The 26819-nt window shown below is 38.1% G+C and overlaps 1 protein-coding gene across 3 annotated transcripts; it reads right to left on the reverse strand.

Annotated features, from left to right (window-relative positions):
- Positions 1 to 285: 285 nt before the first annotated feature.
- On the reverse strand, positions 286 to 26472 carry LOC128509137 (BOLA class I histocompatibility antigen, alpha chain BL3-7-like). Of its 3 annotated transcripts, none has more exons than XM_053480724.1 (7): positions 26378 to 26472; positions 26217 to 26299; positions 24144 to 24395; positions 21783 to 22058; positions 2527 to 2808; positions 2305 to 2442; positions 286 to 1836 (listed from the first exon to the last, which is right to left on the reverse strand). In XM_053480724.1, the coding sequence occupies exons 2-7, from the start codon at positions 26284 to 26286 to the stop codon at positions 1814 to 1816; spliced, it is 1041 nt and encodes a 346-aa protein (XP_053336699.1). In that variant the 5' UTR covers positions 26287 to 26299; positions 26378 to 26472; the 3' UTR covers positions 286 to 1813. The 3 variants fall into 3 exon arrangements, 2 of the variants coding, with proteins under 2 accessions (XP_053336699.1, XP_053336698.1); XR_008355995.1 differs by having other exon boundaries at positions 1820 to 1836; positions 2125 to 2442; XM_053480723.1 differs by having other exon boundaries at positions 286 to 2442.
- Positions 26473 to 26819: the final 347 nt, after the last annotated feature.

Genomic DNA, 26819 nt, shown 5'->3' on the forward strand with positions numbered 1-26819 from the left:
CAAGATCAGCCCTATAGAAAATCCCCACAACCACAAAGTTGCCACTGTTGGGCCCTTGAGCAAGGCCCTTAACCCTCAACTGCTCAGATGTGTAATGAGATGTAAGTCGCTCTGGATAAGATGCGTCTGCCAAATGCGTAAATGTAAATGTAAATGTAACTCCTACAGTGTGTTCTCAACTTGGCTAGATGTTGTTACTTCATCAAGGAAACAATTTGGGATCTGTAAATGTCTTCCATGATTTTTCAGGCCTTCAGGCCTATAATTAATATTCTGTGAAGAGGTTTGAGATTCTTAATTGTCTTATTTACCATTTTAAACATTTGCAGTCTGTAGATACGTTATTCGGGGGTCAGTCTGTGTGGATCTCAAATAAACCCTTGAAGAGAAATAGCAAGAAGAGTTTTCCAGGAATCAGAAAATATTCTAAAAGATGTACAACAGAGTTTCTTTTATTGTTCACTATACATTTTGTTATTGTTAATAAGATGTTTTCTTCTGCATACATTATGTTTAACATGTGACATCAGTGAAGTCTGTTCAGTCTGTTGGGAGGTTTCACACCTCAGGAGTAAAGGATCAAATAACAGTCACACAGACTTTTCTTAAGTCATTTTAGCTAAGAATGTGGTGACCTGTATGGTGTTTACTATAACATTCACCCCCACACTGGGGGAAAATACTATCTAATGTAAAGTACAATACTATAGGCAGAAAACAAAACAACAAACGTTACACAAAATCTAACAAACAAACAAAAAAACCCTGAAAAGTATGACTTTCTGTGGTGATAGACACTCTCTCCCTGATCAGTTTACAAAACCTGTGTTAAGTGACAAAATACGGCCTTAGGACATTGAATATGAAATAGACCAGGGGCTTCAAGTCCAGTCCTGGAGGGTCAGTGTTCGACACAGTTCGGTGATTTTTCTGCTCAAACACAGCTGATTCAACTAATCTGTTATGATTGCCATATTTGGTGGGTGTTTTTACACGTTAATGAATTATAAATTGTGCTCGACCCTGGTCCTCCAGGACTGGACTTGAAGAACCCTAATATTGACCTTAATTTTAAGTATAAAAGCATAAAGCTTTTTTCCCTAAAAGAGCATGAATTAAGTTTTGCATGTACTTTAATATCAAACTAGGAGTACCAACTTTAGCACTTAAAATCCATTATCATTATTATGAAAATAGGTAAGGTTAATACTTTGCGTTTAGGCAGCTTTCCTTTGGTAACAGCTCAGAACAGGATGACAATGCATGTCCAGATAAAATACAAGAACATGCATTAACATAAAAACACTGAAATAAGTATAGCTTTAATTCAATTAGCAGCAAAAAAAAATCTTTTCCATGAATTGGAAATGGATTGGAATGCTGGGCGAGGCACTATAAAGGGTAACAGGGAATAATAGGAAAGTAAACACATTATTATGGGGTGTAGTCAGACTAATCTGTAGCCAGTAGATTCTGAATAGACAGCAGTGCAGCAGGTTTACTAAAGTCTGTCTCACAAACGTTCAACCATTCAGTTTCTTTGGTCATCATTTTCATAATTAAAAAAACACTTTTAATTCCGTAGTCTCTCATGCACGATCCTAAACTCCATCCTCATCTCATTTCCCTCATGTCTCCTAGAAAAACAGACAGACAGAAACAAGATGAGCTCTGAGCTGAGACTGAATGTTAACGCAGGCTTTTCTGCTGGATTACCTGCTTAACTCCACACACAGGTGTTTATTCCATATTACATTGTAAACTACATCATGTCTTACTCTCTCAGTTCAGCAGAAAGACACACAGTCACACTTTATAAGCTTGTCGTTGGAGAATCTCCTTCAGAGGAAATAAGACAGACAAATCATTATTAGTTTCTATTTGGATTAACACAGGAAGTCAAAGTAAAAAAAAATCTGACCTGTTTGACATTTACTAGTAAAATACACACATGAACAGGACTTCTCAGGAAGAGCAAAAATGTTACACTTGGACGACCAGGTGATTATAAATGGAGGAGTAGTTTCAAAATGATCACTGAAATTATTTGAAAATTCAGTGATAATGAATTAACTGGACAATAAACTAACACTATTATCATTCTTATTTTAATAAGCAGCTCACTTTTTTCTGCTTAAGATCTGATCTCTTACATGGCCTCTCTGGAATCCATATGTTGTAGCTGTGAAGAACTTTACTGATTACAACTGAACACTGTATTCATTTTAAATATCATTATAGTATCAAAGGCTCACTTACTGTCATTAACTGAACAGTGGGATCTGTTCTGTAAATAAAATATACCTGTTCCTGTCGTCCTCCAACCAGATTTCCTCTTCTTACAGATCACAATTCCAGCAACAAGAGCGATGAGAATGGTGAGAACCATGACTACAGCAGTGATAATCAGTGCTCTATTTGATCCTCCATCTGATCTTCTACCTGTTAAATCAGCACAGAGTCTTTATTATCTGCTGCAGCAAGAATCTCTCAGCTTTACTCTCTACAGCTCTAGTTTATTAGGACCTTTTGGTACTTCTCGCACTAACTCCTTCTCCAAGCTGCTGTGCTGAACCACGCAGGTGTAGGTGTGTTTCTGCAGCTCCTCAGCTGGGACTTTCAGAATGATTCTCTTCTGGAAGCTTCCATCCTGGTTGGGTAACGTCTCTCTGAGCTCCACGTCCTCATGCACGTCCTCTCCGTCCTTCTGCCAGGTGATGTTTAGTGCTTTGGGGAAGAAACCTGTAACGTGACACACCACCTCTGGGGAAGGAGAGTGTTTCTGGAACACTGACACCTCGGGACGAACTGCAGAGACACACAGAGACATCAATATTACAACACTATCAGATTTATTAATGTACTGTAAAAATAACTACAGTGTGTTCACATGTGTGCTGAATGTAATTACTCTGTACATCGTAGGCTCATTGTGTGTGTGGGGGGGGGGGGCAGATCATAGTGTGGATACTATAAGTGCATATGTTTTAAAGGACTGTATTGGAGTGTCTAGGTGTGTGTGTGTGTGTGTGTGTGTGTTGAAAAGATGAACTGTGATGAATTGGCGTGTGCCCTGTCAGAGTGAAGAAGTGTGCATGTGTAATGTAAAAGAAGTTTTTGAATTTTGAAGTGTACCCTGTGTGAGTGTGTGTTGTGAAGGACTGTGATGCAATTACAGGAAATCACTTAAACACTTGGTTCACTTGCATGGTAGAAAGTCACCAATAAAAACCTATAGCTATGTATAATAGTTTAAGTATGAACATTTCCATACGTACACAGTAAAAATGATTGGGACTTAAAAGCTATGTAGCCATAAGAAAAAACACTTGTTATTGAGACTCATCAGAAAAAAGGACTTAAATTTGTTAGGGAGCAAAAAGATTAGACTTGGGGGCGATGTTTTTTTTTTTCTTTCTGCAACATAAACCAAAGCGGCAACACAGCATATGTAGGTCAATGACAATAATATATATGCAAAAGATGGCTCTACAAAGTACCGACTTTAGGGAGTGAATAGTTATACACGCTAAAGTTTTTTGTTATTTTGTCCTATTTGTTGTTTGCTTTACAATAAAAAAGTTGTAGGCATGTTCAGTAAATGAAATGATGCAAATCATCAAACAATATATTTTTTTTCCAGGTTGTGAGGCAACAAAATATGAAAAATTCCAAGGGGGTGAATACTTTTGCAAGGCACTGTAGATGGGAATGACATTACAAAAATATTTGTAAAAATTCTCAAAAAATCCATTTTTTGCTCAGTCATGTTTGTAAGTTAAAATTATAAAAAGGTATGATAGGTAAAATTCAGTTCATCATATTGCCTACAGGCTCATATATGTTTATTTAAAGAACAACAAAAACAACAAAAACAGCAAAACAAAAATGGCTTAAATGCTCTGGGTTTTAATGGCTACAGACAACAGCTCAGTAGTTGCAGTTACAGCGTGTGTGTGTGTGTGTGTGTGTGTGTGTGTGTGTGTGTGAGAAGGTGAGATGAGGAGGATGGAGGCACACACTCTCTAATGACACTCAACGCTTACCCACAATCCCACAGCGCGCGAGAGAGAACCATTGGCTCAGTTGTGATCATGTGATGCTTGGCAGACAAAGCGCATATCAAGACCTTGGTTGTTTATCAAGTTAAAATTTATTAAAAGGTTTTACTGGTCTTGCAAAATGCTTGCAGACAGAGTTACTCGCAATTCAAGGTTCCACCGTACTGAAGTGACAAAGCACAGATTGATATGGTCTTTGGGTCTTTAACACTTAAATTGTAGCTCGTATAGAATTGCCAGAGTGTTATAGCTATACATAATGTTATGTATTAATATGGATGAATTAAAAAGCTTTGACGTTAATACAGTATATTATTGCAGGATATGTTGAGGCTTCATCACTTTTACAATCGACCCACACTGTACCTGTGCAGTGCTAGCGATTAGTATTATTGTTTAATGAACATTACATCTGTGCAAAATGTTCCCTTTTCGCTGTTTAAAAAATGTTGTTGCTCTTCATGTTTATTAGTTAATATTAGCTAAAAGCAGGGGTGGACTGGGACCAAAAGTGGCCCTGGACTTCTCACATCTCACATCATAATACACTGGTTCATTAATGTGGAGATTGATTTTTAACACCACCTACTAGAATAAAAATATAACACAATACAGAAACAAATGCTATTTAAATATACTCAGCAAAAAAAAAAAAAAAAAAACATTTTTCAGGACTGTGTATTTCAACAATAATGTTGTGAAAATCCAAATAACTTTACAGATCTTCATTGTAAAGGGTTTAAACAATGTTTTCCATGCATGTTCAATTAACCATAATCAATGAATTAACATGCACCTGTGGAATGGTCGTTAAGACCTTAACAGCTTACAGAAAGTAGGCATTTAAGGTCACAGTTCTAAAAACGCAGAAAACTAAAGAGACTTGTCTACCGACTGTGAAAAACACCCAAAGAAAGATGCCCAGGGTCCCTGCTCATCTGCGTGAACGTGCATTAGGCATGCTGCAGGGAGGCATGAGGACTGCTGATGTGGCTAGGGCGATAAATCGCCATGTCCGCACCGTGAGACGCCTAAGACGGCGTTACAGGGAGACAGGAAGGACGGCTGATCATCCTCGCAGTGGAAGACCACGTGTAACAACACCTGCACAGGATCGGTACATCCGAATATCACATCTGCGTGACAGGTACAGGATGGCCACAACAACTGCCCGAGTCACACCAGGAACACACAATCCCTCCATCAGTGCTCAGACTGTCCGCAATAGGCAGTCCATGAGGAGGAGATGCACTGCAGTACTTCAAGCAGCTGGTGGCCACACCACATACTGACTGGTACTTTTGATTTTGAGCCTCCCTTCATTCAGGGACACATTGGGAAACATTTTTAGTTTATGTCTTATGGTGTTGACTCTTTTAGTGTTCATACAAATATTTACACATTAAGTTTACTAAAAGTAAAAACAGTTGAAAGTCAGAGTTTCTTTTTTTGCTGAGTGTATATTATTTAAAGTATTACTGAACATATACTGGGTCATATTTGTAAAAGAAAGAAAGAAAGGAAAGAACATTAACAATGAGAAACAACACATAACATTATGAAGACAATATTTTAGCTGGTCAGGGGTATGATAACACCTCTCCTCTGCTGGAATAAAATCAGTAGCAGCATTAGCTCATGCTAGTAATTGTAATGGTAGTCAATATTATTTCAAAATAATGTTTCTCAGCATTATTTTTAATGAACATCAACTACCATAATAATTATAAAAATTATAGTTTACTATCCTTTTTACTCGGCTTGGGTAGAGGAGGGGAAAATTGTTGGTCTTCATCAACAGGCACTGGTTCATCACTGACCCTGCTGCTGGATCCAGCCTCGCTATCCCTGACCGTAATGCTAGAGCTGTCAGAGCCTGCAGAACTTCCGCTCACGCCAAAGGCATAATCTGTTCATTTGAAGCATTTTACAGCATCTACCTTTAACCTTCCTCTTGTGTTAGGGTCAGCACCAACCCGTTTTACTTTTTAAATGCATAAAACTACTACCTAATTTTGTTTTTTGCATCAAGGTTTTTTGACTTTGTCAGCAATCTGAAGTTAATTAAAATGAGACAAACAAAAAACATTGTACTAAATTATAAAATGCTCTGGTGAAAATTATTACCTTTGTGTTCTTAGGGTCAGTTTTGACCCAGTTATAATTTAAGGTTATAAAACAATAGTTAGGGTCAAAACAAAAATCCTAAACACACTTTGAGGGGCTTTTCTCTTTGCCTGTGTCTCCTTACCTAAACAAACAAAACAAACAAAAAAGACAGACATGTTCGGACATGTAAGACAAATTTAGTTTAGCGTTGGTGACTTGCAGAGTACACATCTCCTGTTTGCAGCAGTCAAAAATGAAAAGAAGATTTGCACTAAACCAAGCTCTGGATCAGAACAGCATAGTGATGGAGATGAGCAGGTTTCCGAGGAGGAAGACATTGTTGTGTATCTACCAGAAGGCACGGACACATCTGATGAGTCTGATGAGGAGGTTACTGATGCTGAAGCTGCCCACATGGAAAGAATCTATATGAGGATATATGCGCATATATGAAACCTATATGCAGTATATATGCACATATATCCTCACCTATATGAGGATATATGCGCATATATCCTCACCTATATGCAGTATATATGCACATATATCCTGACCTATATGAGGATATATGCGCATATATGAAGGCCTATATGCAGTATATATGCGCATTTATCCTCACCTATATGCAGTATATATGCACATATATCCTGACCTACATGAGGATATATGCGCATATATGAAGCCTATATGCAGTATATATGAAGGCCTATATGCAGTATATATGCGCATATATCCTCACCTATATGCAGTATATATGCACATATATCCTGACCTACATGAGGATATATGCGCATATATGAAACCTATATGCAGTATATATGCGCAAATATCCTCACCTATATGAGGATATATGCGCATATATCCTCACCTATATGCAGTATATATGCACATATATCCTGACCTATATGAGGATATATGCGCATATATGAAGGCCTATATGCAGTATATATGCGCATTTATCCTCACCTATATGCAGTATATATGCACATATATCCTGACCTACATGAGGATATATGCGCATATATGAAGCCTATATGCAGTATATATGAAGGCCTATATGCAGTATATATGCGCATATATCCTCACCTATATGCAGTATATATGCACATATATCCTGACCTACATGAGGATATATGCGCATATATGAAACCTATATGCAGTATATATGCGCAAATATCCTCACCTATATGAGGATATATGCGCATATATCCTCACCTATATGCAGTATATATGCACATATATCCTGACCTATATGAGGATATATGCGCATATATGAAGGCCTATATGCAGTATATATGCGCATTTATCCTCACCTATATGCAGTATATATGCACATATATCCTGACCTACATGAGGATATATGCGCATATATGAAGCCTATATGCAGTATATATGAAGGCCTATATGCAGTATATATGCGCATATATCCTCACCTATATGCAGTATATATGCACATATATCCTGACCTACATGAGGATATATGCGCATATATGAAGCCTATATGCAGTATAAATGCATATATATGATAATATATATGCTGCATATAGGCAAAATTGAGGTGCATATATGTGCATATACAGGCCATATAGGTCTCCTGTATTGCTTCTTTATATCCACATATAAGCCCTATATGTACATACAAGATATGTCTTCTATATAGCTCATGGCAGGATCTGGTCATTTTAGCTCATATCTCACTTTGGCAACTGTCATACATGATGCACTCACATTTTCTATTATCAAGGCAATAACTAAGAACTAACTAAATAAAAAACACATTTTAGAATTTTTGTCGAGTTATCTGCTAATGACCCGAGGCTAATTTACATACTAGGCCACGCCCCCCGGACAAGGAAACTCTTCAGAATGTTCTGGAAAGTGGGAGGAGTTTACATTTACCTCAGAAGAAGGTAATTTACCATTTTGAAGAGAGAATCCAGGAGGACACACTGGGTAAGTTATTAAGTCTTATATAACTCTTATTCTGATAATAATAAACTAATATTAGTAAATATTTTCCTCACTTCAGCTAGCTCTTGTCAGCTTGTGTGACACATTGGCTTTCAATGCCATTTACATAGTTTAGGTAAATCATGCTAACATGCTGCCTTTCTGTATGTAGCACAAACATGATATTTCCCGGTGGCTAAGCTAATGCCTTATGGAGTTTACAGATGTTTATAAATGTTTTAATAAATAATCATTTATTATTATTATACTGTCTTATTATTTTTGTCTTTTTAAGATGCTACATTGAAGAAGTGGCCGGCAGCCACCCGAGAGAGGCACATCTATCAATTCAAAGCTCACGAAGCTGAGAAGGTCCTCAAAATATATATATGTTTTCTTCCTGTTGAGTTTTTTTGTCTTATTTTTGTTCTTTTACTATTTGATTGTTCTTAAAAAAATAAAAAAATTAAATTTCTACATTTTGGGCTTTTATTTATGTTGTCTAACAGCTATGGATTTTAATAATTTTACTAATATCTAGGTAAAAATATAGGTGCATATATATGCACATAGGTACATATATGCACGTATATATGTACACTTATATGTACATATAATATAGGATAACGGCCAATTTTATATATGTCTATATGGGTACATATATGCACGCACGCATATATGTACATATATGTACATATAATATAGGAAAACGGCCAATTTTATGTATGTCACATATATGTCTATAGGTACATATATGCACGCATATATGCACGCGCGCATATATGTACGCATATATGTACATATATGTACATATAATATAGGAAAACGGCCAATTTTATATATGTCACATATATGTCTATAGGTACATATATGCACGCATATATGCACGCGCACATATATGTACGCATATATGTACATATATGTACATATAATATAGGAAAACGGCCAATTTTATATATGTCACATATATTAAAAACCTATATCAAACCTATATTAAAACATATATGTTTTATATAGGTTTTTTCCGTGTGGGTGCACTCACTCCTACTGAAACGTTCAAATCCAAAAGTGGTAACATCTGTTGGAGCTCAGTACCTCCTGACTTACATGGCAGGGCAGCTGCTGCAAATGTCATCAAAATGACTCCTGGAGTCACAAGGTTTGCTGTGATAAGAGCAAGTGACATCAAGACATGTTTTGATCTGTTTATGCCATTGTCACTAAAGAAAGTCATGATTGCTATGACAAACCTTGAAGAAAAAAGGTTCATTTTGACATGTGGAATGACATTGATGAGGAATACCTGGATGCTTACAGTATATTGGTGTTCTTCTTCTTGCTGGTGTTTACAAATCCAGCAATGAGGCCACTGATAGTCTCTGGGATGCGTCGACAGGGAGAAATATTTTCCGGGCAACAATGTCACTTCAGTCATTTCAAATGATATCAAGAGTCCTTAGATTTGACAACAGAAAAACTAGAGGAAATACTGACAAGCTTGCTCCCATCAGGGATGTCTGGGAAAGGTGGGTGCAGCTCCTTCCACTGATGTTCAACCCAGGGCCAGAGGTAACATAGACGAACTTTTTGTCCCTTTCTGTGGAAAATGCCCTTTCCGGCAGTACATGCCTAGTAAGCCAGGGAAATACGGCATAAAAATTTGGGCAGCCTGTGATGCAAAAACCAGCTATGCATGGAATCTGCATATTTACACAAGCAAACATGCAATTGGTATTCCTGAGAAAAATCAAGGAAATTGTGTAGTCCTCTATATGACTACTGGACTGTGGGGTCACAATATCACATGTGACAATTTCTTTATCAGCTATGACCTTGGACAAGAACTTCTCAGGTGGAACCTTACCATGGTGGGCACAGTAAAAAAAATAAATAAACCTGAGCTGCCTGCCGAAATTTTGTAGGTGAAGCACAGGGCTCCACTTTCTTTAAAATTTGCTTTTACAGACATCACCACGGTTGTTTCATATTGTCCAAAAAAACACCAGAGTGTGATACTTATGCTCACTTTTCACAAAGACGCAGCTGTGTCATCAGCAAGTAACAAAAAGCCCATAATTATCTTGGACTATAATACACACAAAGGTGGAGTGGACAACCTGGACAAGCTGAGTGCCACCTACACTTGCCAGAGAATTACCAGGAGATGGCCAATGGTTGTGTTTTATAACATTCTAGATGTGTCTGCATACAATGCGTTAGTGTTGTGGACCCACATTCACCTAGGGTAGGGAACTCAACCAAAAAAAACAAGCGGCGAATGTTTCTTGAGAAGTTAGGAAGTTCCCTTGTCAAGGCACACATTGAGCGAAGGGAACGGGAGCCCCGGGACCCAGCCACTGCAGGACCCGTCAGACAGATGCAGAGCTCACGTAGCACTCCTTCCACACCATCAGCAACACAAAGAGCATCAGTTCTAGCATCCTTTTCGGCCAGCACTGCCACGACATCGACCTACACAGCCACAGTCACAACCCCACTGAGGCCACCTGATTCTAAAAGAAAGAGGTGTCAGGTCTGCCCTAGCAGTAAAGACAGAAAGACAAACTCTGCTTCTACTGCAAAAAAATATATTTGCAAAGACCACACTAAAAGTGTCACTGTTTGCCAAACATGCATACAGTAAATGCACATGCATGTTCTTGCACACAAAGACGTTTTTTGGAACTAGTGCCTCATTTCTATTGGTTTGATTTGCTTGATTGTTCGTTGCTTGTTTGACCTTGCAAATCCACATTTTGAGATTTACTTGTTAAGCTTTCCATTTATATTAAAGTTATTTTTGAAAATATTTTTTTTGCCTTTTTCTTTGAAATGAATATACAGTATATGGGTCAAATTTAACCTGTAACACCATAGATGTTACTATAGTAATTAATATTATAATAAAAAGAAATATATATAACAAATTTATTAAAGAGATGTGTTCTAATACCCCCTAGGTAATATAGGGTAACATAACCTTTTATTTATTTAAATAATTTCCTTGAGGTTCATTAAATAATTTTTTAAAATTGAAAACGGGAGGTATGCTGTTAAAGTAAAAGCTCAAAGCAGCAAAACTATTAAAAACATTTTTTTAATGGACAAGGAAGCGTAACAAAGTAACTAAGAGATGAGAAAAAAATGGATGATAAATAATTGTTTTGAGGGTAATGTGGCTGATTAAAGACACGGGTCAAAACCGACCCGTTAACATCAGAGATAGTAACAGAAAGCTAACATAAGAGGAAGGTTAATGCTTTTTTTCTTCTTTTCGCATAACTTTTTTTCACCCAGCACCAGGACTCTTATCAACACATCACCTGCCCCACTAGGAACTGAAAGATTATTAGACCACTGTTACACTGCTTGAGCTTCTTCTAAGCTCAGCCTTGTCATTATCCATAAAAGACATAGGGAAAGCATGTCTCAGCCTTGCTCACCCTCAGCACCAAAGCCACCCAGGGTTGTGTCCTGAGCCCTTTGTTGCACTCACTGCACACTCATGCATCCCAACTCCAACACCTTCAGCAAGTTTGATAACACTGTTGTGGTGGGCCTGATTTCTGACAAAACTCAGAGTCAAAAGTCCTCCCTGGAGAACAATAAAACCATGCAGAACTGTTGGCAGAGAAACAAACTCCTCCTGAAATTCAGCAAGTCAAAGGAGTTGATAGGATACAGTCAAGGCCAAAATTGTTGGCACCCTTGAAATTTTTCCAATTTTAAAATCAAGTATTTCTCATAGAAAAGTACTGTATTAGCACATGTTATGATGATTGCTATCAACATGTTTCTTTCCTTTGTGTGTATTGGAACAAAACAAAAAGGAAGGAGAAAAGGAAATTTGACATAATGTCACACAAAACTCCAAGAAATGGGCTGGAAAAAATATTGTCACCCTTTCAAAATTGTAAATAAATAAGATTGTTTCAAGCATGTGATGCTCCTTTAAACTCAACAGGGGTTTTGTTTATTGCATCAGGTGTGGGCAATATAAAAATGACACCTGAAAGCAGATAAAAAGGAGTTCACTTAGTTTTGCATTGTGTGTTTGTGTGTGTCACACTAGGCATGGACAACAGAAAGAAGAAAAGAGAACTGTGTGAGGACTTGAGAACCTAAATTGTGGAAAACTTTCAACCATCTCAAGGTTACAAATCCAGAGATCTAGATTTGCCTTTGTCCACAACATTATCAAGAAGTTTGCAACCCATGGCACTGTAGCTAATCTCCCTGGATGTGGACAGAAGAGAAAAATTAATGAAAGGTTGCAATGCAGGATAGTCCGGATGGTGGATAAGCAGCCCCAAACAAGAGCATCAGTGTCAGCGCGAACTATCTGTCAATATTTAATTAAAATAAAATGCTATGGCAGGAGACCCAGGAGGACACCACTGCTGACACAGAGACAAAAAAAAGTAAGACAACGGTTTGCCAAAATGTACCATCAAAAATCCTTCTGGGAAAATGTCTTGTGGATAGATGAGAGCTTTTTGGTAAAGCACATTATTCTACTGTTTACCGAAAACAGAATGAGGCCTACAAAGAAAAGAACACAGTACCTACAGTCAAATATGGTGGAGGTTCAAATATGTTTTGGGGTTGTTTTGCTGCCTCTGGCACTGGGTGCCTTGACTGTGTGCAAGGCATTATGAAATCTGTGGATTACCAAAGGATTTTGGGTCACAGGACCCAGTGTCAGAAAGCTGGGTTTGCGTCTAAGATCTTTGGTCTTCCAGCAGAACAATGACCCCAAACATACTTCAAAAAGCACCCAGAAATAGATGGCAACAAAGCGCTGGAGAGTTCTGAAGTAGCCAGCAATGAGTCCAGATCTAAATCCTATTGAACACCTGTGAAAAGATCTTAAAATTGCTGTTGGGAAAAGGCGCCCTTCCAATATGAGAGACCTGTGGAGCAGTTTGCAAAGAAAGATTGGTCCAAAATTCTGGATGAGAGGTGTAAGAAGCTTATTGATGGTTATAGGAAGCGAATGATTTCGAGCGAGTTATTTTTTCCAAAGGGTGTACAACCAAATATTTAGTTAATGGTCCATTTTTGGAGTTTTGTGTGACATTATGTCAAATTAGCTTTTTTTTCCCTCTCTTTTTTTGTTTTGTTCCAATACACACAAAGAGAATAAACATGTGTATAGTTTATATGTATAGTTAATGCAGTACAGTATGTGAGAAATACTTTATTTATTTATTTATTTATTTTTCGGAAAAATTTCAGGGATGCCAACAATTTTGGCCAGGACTGTACTTCAGCACAAGGACCACAAAGATAGTGAAGGATCTCAGCTACCCTTCTCTCTGTTGCTCTTAGTTAAAAGCAGTTCCACTCCCTGAAGGCCAGCATGGAGAGTCTAAGGAGGAGCTTCTTCCCACTGGCTGTTCATGCCCTCAACCAGAACTCCACAAAGGACAATATTAATCGATTTACTTTTTTCATACAATACACAAAACATTTTGCAGTTTGCTCACTGCTCATTTGCACATAAAATGAAAACTAACTTGCGCTTGAACAATCAGAGTGATGACAAACATCTCATATTATTTTACACTCCCTGTTTCGAATCATACTGCTGCTGTCATGCCTACACTATATTTTTATATTTTTATTATATATATATTTTTCCAGACATTTATATTTTTATACTATTAAACTTTACAGTTTACATTTTTTTTATTTTGTAACTGTGTAATTAAAATTTCTATTTAATTCTTTTTAATATTGTAACAATTTCCAGCTTAAAATAATTTTTTTTACTGCAATCCTTTACATTATCTTTAGTTTAATTGTATTTTAGTGCAGTATTTTCAATCTATGTAGATTAATGTTTTATAATTTAGGACAACATAATTTTGCTGCAGATCATACTGCATATGTTGTGTATGTGACAGGGACAATTTTAATTTTGTTATTTTTTTCTCCTCACTTGGAGAGAAAAGTGATAAAGCCTCATTTGGGTTGCAATTTTTACACAGTATTAAATCCCTAAATTTTAATGTTTACTGTCCTGATAAAGAAATCTGTGAGAGTTGTCACAGCTTTTAGTCACAAGGCAAGCTTGCCTGTTTTGTCCTGTTTTGTTAAGGCGAATAAAGCAAGTTTGACCAGATAAATGTTAGGAATTCTGAACAAAAATGTTAATAAATGTTATTTGTACTTAAATAACCAGCAATCTTTCTTTGGGCTTTCCGCATCAGACTTTTGAATACTATTTCAACTCGTGGCATTCCCAAATTATACATTGTGCTGCATAATTTGATGAAAAAAATCATACTACGATTATTTTGACAAATATTGCATCTGCAACTTAACCTGTGATATATAACTATTAAATGTGTCACTTTGTATTAGACATATTTATCTAGTAGGCCCACAGTCAGCATCTCATCAACAGTGACTCGCTCAACCAAGAGACGAGAAGGTAACTCACATTCAGTATTCTGTTCTAAATACATACAAGCTAAAATTAGACATGTACTCCCTATAGTTCAGGACCATATGAAATGTCTAACTGATATTGTGCCCTGCCACCACTTGCGTACTCTGCAGCCTATCCAGATGACGTGGTCATCCATTAATGCAGTTGGGAAGACCACTTCCACCACCTCTAAAATGTCCTCAAAAAGCTCAGAAATGTTGGGCCAACCAAAGAAGTGTCATCTGGAACTGACGACAGTACCAGTACAAAGCACAGTAATAAAAAAGAGTGGAAGCAGTTCACATCCACCCACAGTCCACAACAAAAGTGTTTTAGGGGCTAGCGAGTTACGATCACAGTTTTGTACCTAAATTCTTTGTGGCAGTACCTGTTTAAGAATGGATAGCCCAAAAAGATGCAGTGGACCACGGAAATGGAAACCTCATTCCAGTGACTGAAGACCCACTTTACCAGTTCCCGCATTCTACATAACCCCAACTTTAATTGTCTCTTTCTGGTGCAGTACATTCAATGTCTCAGAAAACTAGCTCAGAGCCATCCTTTCCCAAGATTTTAATGGTAAAGTACTGTAGGATGTGAGTGTATGTGAGTAGGAAGAACCAGCAGAACAGAAATATGCTTCCACTAAGTGTGGAGGCCTTGACATAAAATGGACTGTAGAGGGGTTAAGCAGGATGACACTTCACACTGCTTACCGACCCCGTTTCCCCTAGTATGGAAAGGGTTAAAAATAACAAGCCTCGCATGCCCTGCTGGTTTCTCTCAGGACAGGACTACATTCTTATTCTTAATCCTGCACAGAGCCAGAGCACAACATGGCCATGCAGATGGCCTCTCCAGACGTTATGCTCTCTTCTCATTGCTCGGTACAAGCTCGAAGGTATGTTCTTGGTACTGTACATGACTTACAGATCTCTCTCTGTGTATTTACTCCTATAGACTTCAGAGCAAACCTCTGAGAAGGGCGCTTTACCAAAGCTCAAACACCTCCTCTGCTTCCTCACTATTCAGTCTCAGCCAGCCCAGCCAAGTGGACTGCCTCAACTTGCCGATGCTATCATTTAATGCCCAGAAACTGCACCCTGTTTAACCTGCTTATTTAATCCCCCTTCCTGAAGCTTCACTGAGTGATTCACTGTTTGTTTTTTCCTTTGATAAAAGCATATTTTACCTTTTATCCTGTTGTCCTTGTGCATTTGTGTTTTGGCCTGCCCTGCTAAAAGCTTTATCCTAGGCTCAAATGATCTCAATCTTAGTATTTATATATTAAAATAAATGTAAAAGAAATGCTTAAATTATATGAGATAGACTCATTTTATGCAAAGCAAAATAGTTTAAACCATGATTTGTCATAATTGAGCTGTTTATGGCTTACACCACACACAGACAGATCCTGAACAAGGGCTTCAAATGTCGTATTCATCTAGTCAAGCCGGCAGAGCTGGGGCCTCATGTATCAACGCTGCGTATGCACAAAAACTTTGCTTACGCCAGTTTTCACGCTCACGGTTGGATTTACTAAGAGTGAAATTAACGTGAGAATGTGCGTTCTTCCACGCCAACTTCATGTCTGGTGTACGTGTATTTCTTGTGTCTGTTTGTTTTATTTCTGTTGGCGACTCCTAGAGGCAATTATGTTAAATTGCACACTACAAAGTATCGCACCAACACATGAAAAACATTGCTATTAATTTATAATTGATAAAATGGGTTAATTGACACAATATTTTTCTACCAATTATGTGATTTAGAACATATAAAAGCATTTGCAAATGTATACAACCCTTAGTCTATGGCAATGGCAGTGTTGGCCTTATTAGAGGACATTGGCCTTATTAGAGGACATTGTCCGAAGGGACGCGTTTTTAGGGATCACAGTGATTTTCTGGCCCACGATGATGACTGGCTTATTAGCCGTTTCAGATTTCCAAGAGCTATCCTCTTGGAGCTCTGTGCTGAGTTGGGTCCAAATTAGGAAAGAGAGACAGCGAGGAGCCACGCATTACCCGTTCCCTTACAGGTGCTGACAACACTTGGTTTCCTGGCAACTGGTTGTTTCCAAAGGGAACTGGCAGACCGCTCAGGGTTAAGCCAGTCGACTTTGAGCCGTGCAATGCCAGCTGTATGGGACGGGATCATCCGCATGTCTAGCAGGTATATAAGGTTTCCATACCATGCAGTTGACCAGCCAAACATTAAAGCGCAATTTGCAGCGATCGCCGGTTTTCCTAATGTAATCAGAGCGATCGACTGCACGCACATTACTATAAAGGCACCATCTGAAGACGAATTTGCATACGTGAATCGGAAACATTTCCATTCAATAAATGTGAAAATAATATGTGATGCTCAAATGCGCCTAACAAATATTGTGGCAAGGTGGCCTGGGTCAACCCATGATTCATTCATCCTCACAAACAGCATGGTTGGGATGAGGCTCCAGGGTGGCAGGGTGCGCGATGGGTGGCTTCTTGGTGAGTGATGTATTTAAAGATATTATTCCAGCTCAAGTTTTTTTTTAATTTTGTTATTAATTCCGGAGGACAAACTTGCAAATAACAAAGTTTTTCTCCGGTCTACCTCCGATAGGAGCACCTCCAATTCACATTCTGTGAAGTTTCTCTTCTTACTTTCTTTTGCCATTGCTTTTTCGTTTGGTTTTGCCAAAGTGGAGTCATTAACATATTTATACGGAGGAGGAGGCAGGGAGGGGTTTTGCGCTCGTGCCTGTGCGCTCAATTTCACGTTAATTCGGATGTACAAAGAGAATATGCGTGGGATTCCGCGTGCGCAGTGTTTCATACATCAGATTCTTTTACTGCGTACGCACATTTACAGCTTTGTCCGTACGCAATGTTTTAGTATGAATTCAACGCAAGTCTTTGTACATCTGGCCCCAGGTCTGTTGCTCAGTGGTCCAAAGTCCTCTTTTCTGATGAGAGCAACTTTTGCATCTCATTTGGAAACCAAGGGCCCAGAGTCTGGAGAAAGAATGGAGAGGCATACACTGCAAGATGCTTAAAGTCCAGTGTGAAGTTTCCACAGGACTTGGCACCTGCCCACACTGCCAAAAGCACCAAAACCTGGTTCAATGACCATGGGATTACTGTGCTTGATTGGCCAGCAAACTGAACCTTATATAGAGTATATGGGGTATTGCCAAGAGAAAAATGAAAGACATGAGACCGAACAATGCAGAAGAGCTGAATGCCACCATTGAAACATTCTGGTCTTCCATAACACCGCAGTGCCACAGACTAATAGCTTTCATGCCACACCGCATTGAGGCAGTAATTGCTGCAAAAGGGGCCCAAACCAAGTACTGAGTACATATGCATACTTACACTTTTCAGAGGTCCAATATTGTTCTATGTACAATCCATGTTTTATTGATTGCATGTAATATTCAAATTTTCTGAGATTGTGAATTTGGGGTTTTCATGAGCTGTACACCATGAGCTTGAACTATCTTGCTTTACATGTAATCTCTCATATATTAGTTTTACCTGTATATACTGTATACACATATAGCTAGAATAAAATCAGCAGCAGTGAGTCAATGGTTTTTCTCTCTATTGTGCTGCGGAATTGTGGATAATCATCTCCCCTGCCCGGTCTTAGTGCGCATCTCTTACTGATATAATCAACATCCATGTATGTGTGTACAGTTTACTATAATTCAATTCTATTTAATTCAATTCAATTTTATTTATATAGCGCTTTTAACAATGGTCATTGTCTCAAAGCAGCCTCACAAACATGAAAGAAATTTATTTTTTTCAATTTCAATTTAAAAAAAAAATATAAATAAATAAATAAATTATAATAATAATAAATTGTGTATGTGTAAGAAAAATGTGTCTAGGTAATAATGAGATGAATGAATGAAATGTCTCTGATGAGTAAGCCAAGGGTGACGGTGACCATGTGTGTGCTTGTGTAAAGCATCTTTTATTTTGTGTTTGTATGCGTGTGTGTACAGCACGCATGTTCTGTTTATTATAAGAAATGTGTGTGAGCATGTGTAAAGCAAAAGCAAGTCTCATTGGAGACTCCCCTTCTCCTCTCGCCTTCATACACACACATTTTCTGCTCTACCCAGAAACACTGCTCTGTATCGATTTTTTCAAAAGTAAAGTGCAGATTAATTTGTTTTATTTTTACTTTATATTTTGTATTAATTATTTTATGTATTTATTTTTTGGGGGCTGTATGACAAATAATTTGAGTTTATATTATTTCTTTTGGGAAAACTCGTTTTGGTTTACAAGTGTTTTGATATACAAGCCCGCTTCTGGAACGAATTATGTTTGTAATCCAAGGTTCCACTATATATACATTAGAAACCAGATATTTACATACACTTTAAAGAAAAAAACTTTTTTTTCTTTACTGTCAAACATTAAGTCAGAGTACACTTTTTCTGTTTTAGATCAATAAATTATAACATATTTTTAGCATTTGTTAAATGTTAAATGTTTTTTTATTACTTTCATCAAGTCAGTAGTACACATACACTAAGTTTATTTTGTCTTTAAACAAAAAGAATGATTGCATTCTGAGTTTAAGAAGCTTTTGATAGGTTAATTGATTCCATTTGGGTTAATTGGTGACACACCTGTGGATGCATATAAAAGCACACCTCAAACACAGAGCCTCTTTATTTGACATCATGGAAAAATCAAGAGAAATCAACCAAGACATCAGAAAAAGAATTGTGGACCTCCACAAGTGTGGCTCATCCTTAGGTAAAATTTCTAGATGACTGAAAGTCCCACGTTCATCCATTCAGATGATAATACGCAAGTATAAAAAACATGGGAATGTACAACAATCATACCGCTCAGGAGGAGACAGAGTCTCAGAGAAGAGCGTTTTTTTGTTCTAAAATGTGTGAATCAACCCCAGGAAAACAGCAAAAGACCTTGTAAAAATTCTGGATGAAACTGGTAAGACGTGGTAGTTGTCATTATCCACAGTAAAACGAGTCCTGTACCACCATGAGCTGAAAGGTTATTAAGGGAGGAAAAAGCCATTACTTCTAAACCACCATAAAGAGGCGTGGAGGCGGTCGGCGCTGGCGGTGGGAACGCCGGCGTCCTTTGGCAGGTGAGGGATAAACGCGAACATAGTCCTGAGGCGGTCCGGCCTCCACAGAGTTCGATGTTTCATCGGCGTGCGGCTGGTGCTCCTCGACATTCCCCACTAAGAACTCGTGTGTAAAAGTTCGACCACCCACCTGGACTCGCGCTGTGCGACACGCCCGTACCTTGACGCAGCCCCCAGCAACGGTGCGGATGCTGAAGGCAGGATCAGGCCGTCGGCGAACACGCTTGCTTTGCCCCAGTACTCCAGAGCGCAGCAGCGAAACAGTGGAGCCGGTGTCCACGAGCGCCCGCAGTAAGACGCCATCCAGCACACAGTTAATGTAAAGCCCAGCGCGGCTTCCCAAGCGTCCTCCTGGCGCTAGTTTAGCGGCTGCTGGTGTACGCTGTCCCGTGCCTCGGCCTCGCCGCGAAACGTCGGAGCGCTGCTCGTTGCCTAACCGCGACGGGTAGCCCTGTCCCCGGCTAGGTTCACGAACCGAGCGCCACTGAGCTGCGGGCGGTCGCTCGGCTCGTCCGCCGTGATGTACCGCCGATATGAGCTCAGCGCGCTCGGCCTCGCGCAGCGGCAGGACGCTTTGCCGGCTAACGGCGCACGGAGCTGTATCTTGCGCCAGCCTCCGCCCCGAGATCCAGCGCCGGGATTTTCTTCTTCCCGCTCCGCGTTGGCTGACGTGGTGTGCTCGCGCTAGCTCCGTCAGGAAAGCGCTTCTTCTGCGCGAGTAGTCGCTCCGCTACTCGGCGGCCCGCTTGGATTTTCTGAAGGTCCTCCGTTGTGCGCTCGAACCCGTTATTCTCCATCCCACTTCTGACACCAATGTAGCGTTTTTACGCCGGAAAGAATGCTGGAGAGACGAGTGAGCTTATTTGCTGCCCAATGCAATGGCTGGAAGTACTTTATTTAGCACACAGCAGATATGGCATAAGCAGCACCTTCACTCAGGAGCCTACATCCAATTCAGCATCAGCCTGAACTGGAGCACATTTCACACGTCACACACCTCAACACACACACAACAGGGCCGAAGTCACTAACCCAAACACCTTTCCCCATCATGGTGAACACACCGACATCCCCGCAAGACATGCTGGTCGTCAGCCGCCGCCCCGCCCACGCCACAGTATACTTGAAGGGAAAAGGGCGAAGCTTTGAAGAACACCATCTCAACTGTGAAGTATGGGGGTGGTAGTGTCATGTTGTGGTGCTGCTTTGCTGCAGAAGACAGATGGCATCATGAGAAAAGAAAACAATGTTGATATATAAAAGCAACATCTAAAGATATCAGCCAGGAAGTTAAAGCTTGGGCAAATATGGGTCTTCCAAATGGACAATGACCGCAATCATACCTCCAAATTAATTGCAAAGTGGCCTGAGGACAACAAAGTCAAGGTATTGGAGTGGCCGTCACAAAGCCCTGATCTCAATCTCATAAAAAATTTGTGGGGAGCACTGAAAAGACAAGTGCGGGCAAAGAAGGCCTACAAACCTGATCCAGTTACACAAGTTCTGTCAAGAGGAGTGGGCCAGAATTCCAGCACATGATTGTAGAAAGCTTGTGGAAGGATACTCGAAATGTTTGGACCAAGTGAAACAGGTTCAGGGCAATTCTACCAAATTCTAAGGAAGTGTATGTATACTAGTGACTTTGATGAAAGTGATCAAAAAAAAAAATACATTAAATTCTTCCTTGCTCGATTCTGATATTTAACAAATGCAAAAAAATATGTTAATATTTATTTATCTAAAACAGAAAAAGTTTACCCTGATTTAATGTTTGACAGTAAGGAAAAAATGTTTTTGTGCTTTTTTCTAAAATGTATGTAAATATCTGGTTTCAACTGTATATATTAATGAAAAAATGTAAATACAAATATATAAATAAAAGTTTTTGTGTTGGTCAGAAGTCACTTTTTCAATGATATCTTTATGTTACAGTCTTAGAAAAATGTAAATAAAATATAATATCAATGGTCAGTATTGATCCATATAAAAAATATATATAATTTTTTGTCATATTGCCCAGCCCTAGTAACTGCAGCTCCAGTTACTGTTAATAATAATAATAATAATAATAATAATAATAATAATAATAATAATACCTTTCCTCTTCAGAGTCTGACTGCCGTAAGACATAAACATCTTTAATCGATCAATACAGTCAGTCTCCAGGAAGTCTTTCCAGTATTTAGCCTCAGCACCTTTAGGATCCCAGTGGTTTATAAATCTCTCGGCTTTATCATTAGCTGCAGTCCAGGTTCCAGTTCTCAGATTCAGACTGATGAAATCTTCTCCATCATAACCGTACTGTATGTATCCTCCAGTGGTGCCATCAGCATCGAGCTCACAGCCATGCATCCTCTGTACTGTATGATCTCCTGCACACAAAAGTTTTAGATGAATTTTCTTTCCATTTAAACTCAATTCAAATAATTATTGCTTGTTATAACAACAATGAGAGAGCTCTCAAAGACAACTTGAGCAAGCAAAAGAACAGCTCAATTTTACGTAGAAAGCAACTTAAAATCTAAAGGGCCCGTTTCTATCAGAGGTCAGCTAATAAAAACTGCCCTAAATGTTTTATTTCACAGTTTGTGGGCTGGTAGGCACACCAGATACCCACATATACATAATATTAATATACCCAAATAATCCCAAACCAGCCTAAAACATGTTCATGTACAAATTCAAATAATAATTTTAATGGCATTTTAACGACACTCACATTCATTAGATGCAAACCGATCCAAAAGTGTGTAGTGTAATTTCTAGGGTGAATGAATACTACGAAAAAAAAGTCCCCACTGGATGTAACTAAGAAAATAGTTAAGAGTTCTCTGCAGAGGAAAATCACACAAGATACACAACCACATTGTGGTTGTGTTCGGTTATTTCTATGACCCAAAACTAATAATAATAAATCCTTATAATAACAAAATAATAAATAAAATAATAATAAAATAATTTTCAGAGTTCTACATTATAAAAGTAATGATAACTTTTTTCTTTACCTAACATATTTGAAAACCCAAATACACAGTTTAAAGTCTAAAGTCTGCTAGTTAATACACACTAGCAAGACGCAAGTGTGATATGAGCACACATTTTTTTAAATAGTAATTGTCCTGTGCTTTGTTGCCGGCACGGATCTGTGCTGCTTGGTTTGTAAGAGTTAAGATTAACTCCTCATTCAGGACTTTCTCTTCTAAAATAGACAAAATAATAATAATAATAATAATAATAATAATAATAATAATAATTAAAAAGAGGGGGCAGACGTGTCCAGAGAGAGAGAGGGAAATAAGTAATGGTAGAATTGCAGAGTATAATATAGGAACTTTGAATGTTCGAACTATGACTGGTAAATATAGAGAGCTAGTTGATATGATGGAGCAAAGAAAGCTAGATATACAGTGTGTACAAGAAACCAAGTGTAAGGGAGACAAGACTAAGAACATTGGAGGTGGGTTTAAACTGCTTTACTATGGTGCAAATAATAAATCCATTTCTAATACTGAGGTATAAATGTCATCAGTGCATATGCTCCACAGGAGCTTTATCCTTCTGTGAAGGAGAAAGAAGATTTCTGGAGTGAGCTTAACAGTGTTAGTCAGTGGACAGTGCATGTAGGACAGGGAAAAAGTTAGTAAGGCCAGATTGAGATGGTTTGGACGTGTACAGAGGAGGGATGAGGGGTATATCTGATGGAGCTGCCAGGCAGGAAGAGAAAAGGAATGTATATGAATCTGGTGAGGGAGGACATGTAGGAGGTTAAAGTTATATGGGAACAGAAGTTAGAAGTAGGGGAGTTAGGTGGAAAGAAGTTGTCCGTTGTGGCGACCCCTAATGGGAGCAGCCGATAGAAGAAGAAAAAAAAAGTCATTATCATTATTACTATTAGTAGTAATAAATTTTTACAATTTCAGCTTGCTGAAGGTAATCGCTCAGAAAAGCAGGTCACCTGTGCTTTAAAGTTATGAAAATAAGTGATCTAAAAACTGCATGACCTGGGCAACTATGTAAAATTATACATACAGTACGCAGTCAACTACTTCAATGTCAAACATACTATGTTAGGATACATTAACATGTTCTAGGGCGTTTATTATTTAGGTATATGCATTTTTAAAAACTTACTGTGTCTCATGGCCCATGGCCCTTTTTAACAAATACAGCAAAATTCTGTAAAACTGTTTTGTTTTTCATTCTTCCTGGTTTACTCACTATATTATACTCCATTCTTCTGGAAATTATTTAATTACTTTAAAAGATTAGCCTACAATATTACATAACTTAGTCATGATGACATAATATTAACTGTGTCTAATCAGTCTTGTCAAAACAGCACAGTGAGTCTACTGCCTCTGCCTCACAGAGAAATCAATGAAAAGTATAAGTATATAATTCATGAGGGTATTATGAAAAAATGTGTATTAATGCTGAAAGCTCTGAATGTGTTTTACCTTCAGTGGGATTAAATCTTCTCTTCTTTTCTCGATTCACAATGACCTTGAACCTGTCTAGCTGCTCCATCATAGACTCTGTCTCACTGTTCCAGTAACGTTTATCTTCATTTTCAATCTTTTTCATCCACTCTGTCTTTGGGATCATCTTCCTGACGTTGCTGTCAAAGTACACAAACTGCTCTCCATCCACCAGACCAACAGCAATGAATTGCCCATTGACAGTGTAGAGGTACTGCAGAGAGTGACTTCCTGTAAGATTCACATAGGTTAGAGACTAATCACATATAAAACTATAAAATTGCATATATTCTGAAAAGCTTAGCATGATGTCACCAACACCTTACTGACACAGAGACACAATATGAAAAATTAAAATGATTGTGCAAAAAATAAGGGCGTATACATTCTACAGCCATGATGACATGCCCAGTCTCATTTGTTCACAGTGCCCCTTGGTATAATGATGATCTGGTGGCCCAGTCAGTGATGCACGTGAGAAGTAAAAGGTGAACCATGTAGTCTGGTCCTACAGGAGAGCTATTGTAGTTTGAATAGCTAGATAAGTGAATACTGGTTCTGATAGAAAAGGAGAACACAATGTATCACAGGTTTCTGCATATGAAGCAGTGTGAATGATGAGATAGCACCAGGATGCACTATATGAAGAAGGTGATTCATTAGAGGTAGGATAATGGGTGTTTGAGGACCACAACAAGTTTGAGGTGTTGAATTGGCCCGCAAATTCTCCAGACCCTAATCTGTCTGTGGAATGTGCTGGAAAACAAGTCTGATCCATGGAACATCTGAGGGCTTCCCAGAACAGCTGTATTTATACTGAGATATAAATACATGATTAAATTACACACATCTCTACTCTATTTACTAATGGGGTGACTTCTGAAGGTAATTGGTATCACTGGATTTTAGTTAGCGGTATCACACTAAAGCAGTCTGAACACAAATGCAGGTGGCACTTTTCAGATTTTTGTTTGTTAAAGAAAATCCAAAACCTTTTATCATTTTCCGTCTACTTCACAACTACTGTATGTACCACTTTGTGTTTGTCTCTCGCATAAAATCCCAACATAATATTTACATTTGGGATTGTAACGTGACAATAAGTTTGCAAGGCAATGTAGTAATCTAGTAACCTGTGGAAAGATCTATTCTATAACAGAACCTTTAAACTACAATTGTAAGTCGCTCTGGATAACAGCTCCTGCCAAATACCTAAATGTAACTGTTACTGTAAATGAACTTCTCCTCTGCAGCAGAGCTAAGTTTTGGTCTTGCTTTCCTGGGAAGGTCTTTATGAGAGACAGTTTCATCATGGTGCCTGATGGGTTTTGTAAATGCACTTGACAATACTGTTGCAAAAACTGCTCCAGAACAGTCAAAATAACAACAGACAGTCCTTGTTGTTACTTGATTACCTAATAACCTATTCCATATGTGTTATATAATTGTTTAACATAGAAAATAAAATTACAAAATAAAAACACTGAATTAGAAGGTGTGTCCAAAATTTTGACTAGTACTGTATATGTACAGTAGTTGATAAATAGGCAGCACAATTTTTTTTTTTTTTTTTTGGTAAAAACGTTTTTTTGCTAAATAACAACAAATATATATGGAGTGTGGAATCTGCTATTTAAGTAAATAGACAAACTCTGAAATATGTCAAATGGTGTGTTATTTGTATGAGACAGAGTTATCTTTTCAGACACTTATTTATATTTAAGTGTTATTGATTAAATATGAATTTATTAATAATATTTTCCCAATGGAATGTTGAACTTGAAATCAAAGTTGGCAAACTGTACCATAAATCCACTGGAGAAAGAAGTATTTAATATATTTATACAATGTTTTAATATACTGTAAAGGAAACTGTAAAACTATATATATATATATATATATATATATATATATATATATATATATATATATATATATATATATACTCATTTTAGTATAAGATAAGTGATTTACAGAGACTCACTTACTGTCTGGTAAACATTAAAATAATACAGCTTTCCAATTATATATTAATGTATGTCTCTATCTTACCTGCCCATGAAAAATGAAAAACACATGTGACAGCAAGCAAAAGGTTTACTACAGCACTGTAGTCCTTCATCTTGTCCTGTAGACTGTCAACAAAAGAAATAAACAACTAAATGAAAAATATCTCCAAAATTATTTTTTATGCTCCATTTTGTTCTGCTTACCATAATCACAAGGTTTGTCCAGTACAAGTCACAGAACATGCGATCAGTGATTGTCTATCTGATAGTTAAGCCCCTGAGCTTGTTTCGAATAATGTGGGAAGCAGTTGTTTTTGCAGCCCTTCACGCAAAGCACACTAACATACATTCAAGCCACTACTTGAAAAACAAAAATCTGCGCTTCTGCAAGCTCAAATGCAGTCTGCGTTAGTGATTTTTTTTTACCCTACGTTCCCTTTATATTATTTCCTTCTCTTTGCTTGTTGTCAGGGATTCTCCTGTGAAATATTTTTTTACTCCTTACACACTCCAGGGAGCTCACTTGACATGTGGACTCCCCTTCAGAAGCCATTAAATTTTGCAAAGATGGTAGGATATCATCACAATCGCCGCTTTTTAAAAGGAAGGCATGGAGCTCAGTTCTTGGTTCGAAAGAAAAATTGGC

Source organism: Clarias gariepinus, chromosome 21 (genome assembly GCF_024256425.1).
Source record: "Clarias gariepinus isolate MV-2021 ecotype Netherlands chromosome 21, CGAR_prim_01v2, whole genome shotgun sequence".
In the NCBI taxonomy this organism is placed as follows: Eukaryota; Metazoa; Chordata; class Actinopteri; order Siluriformes; family Clariidae; genus Clarias; species Clarias gariepinus.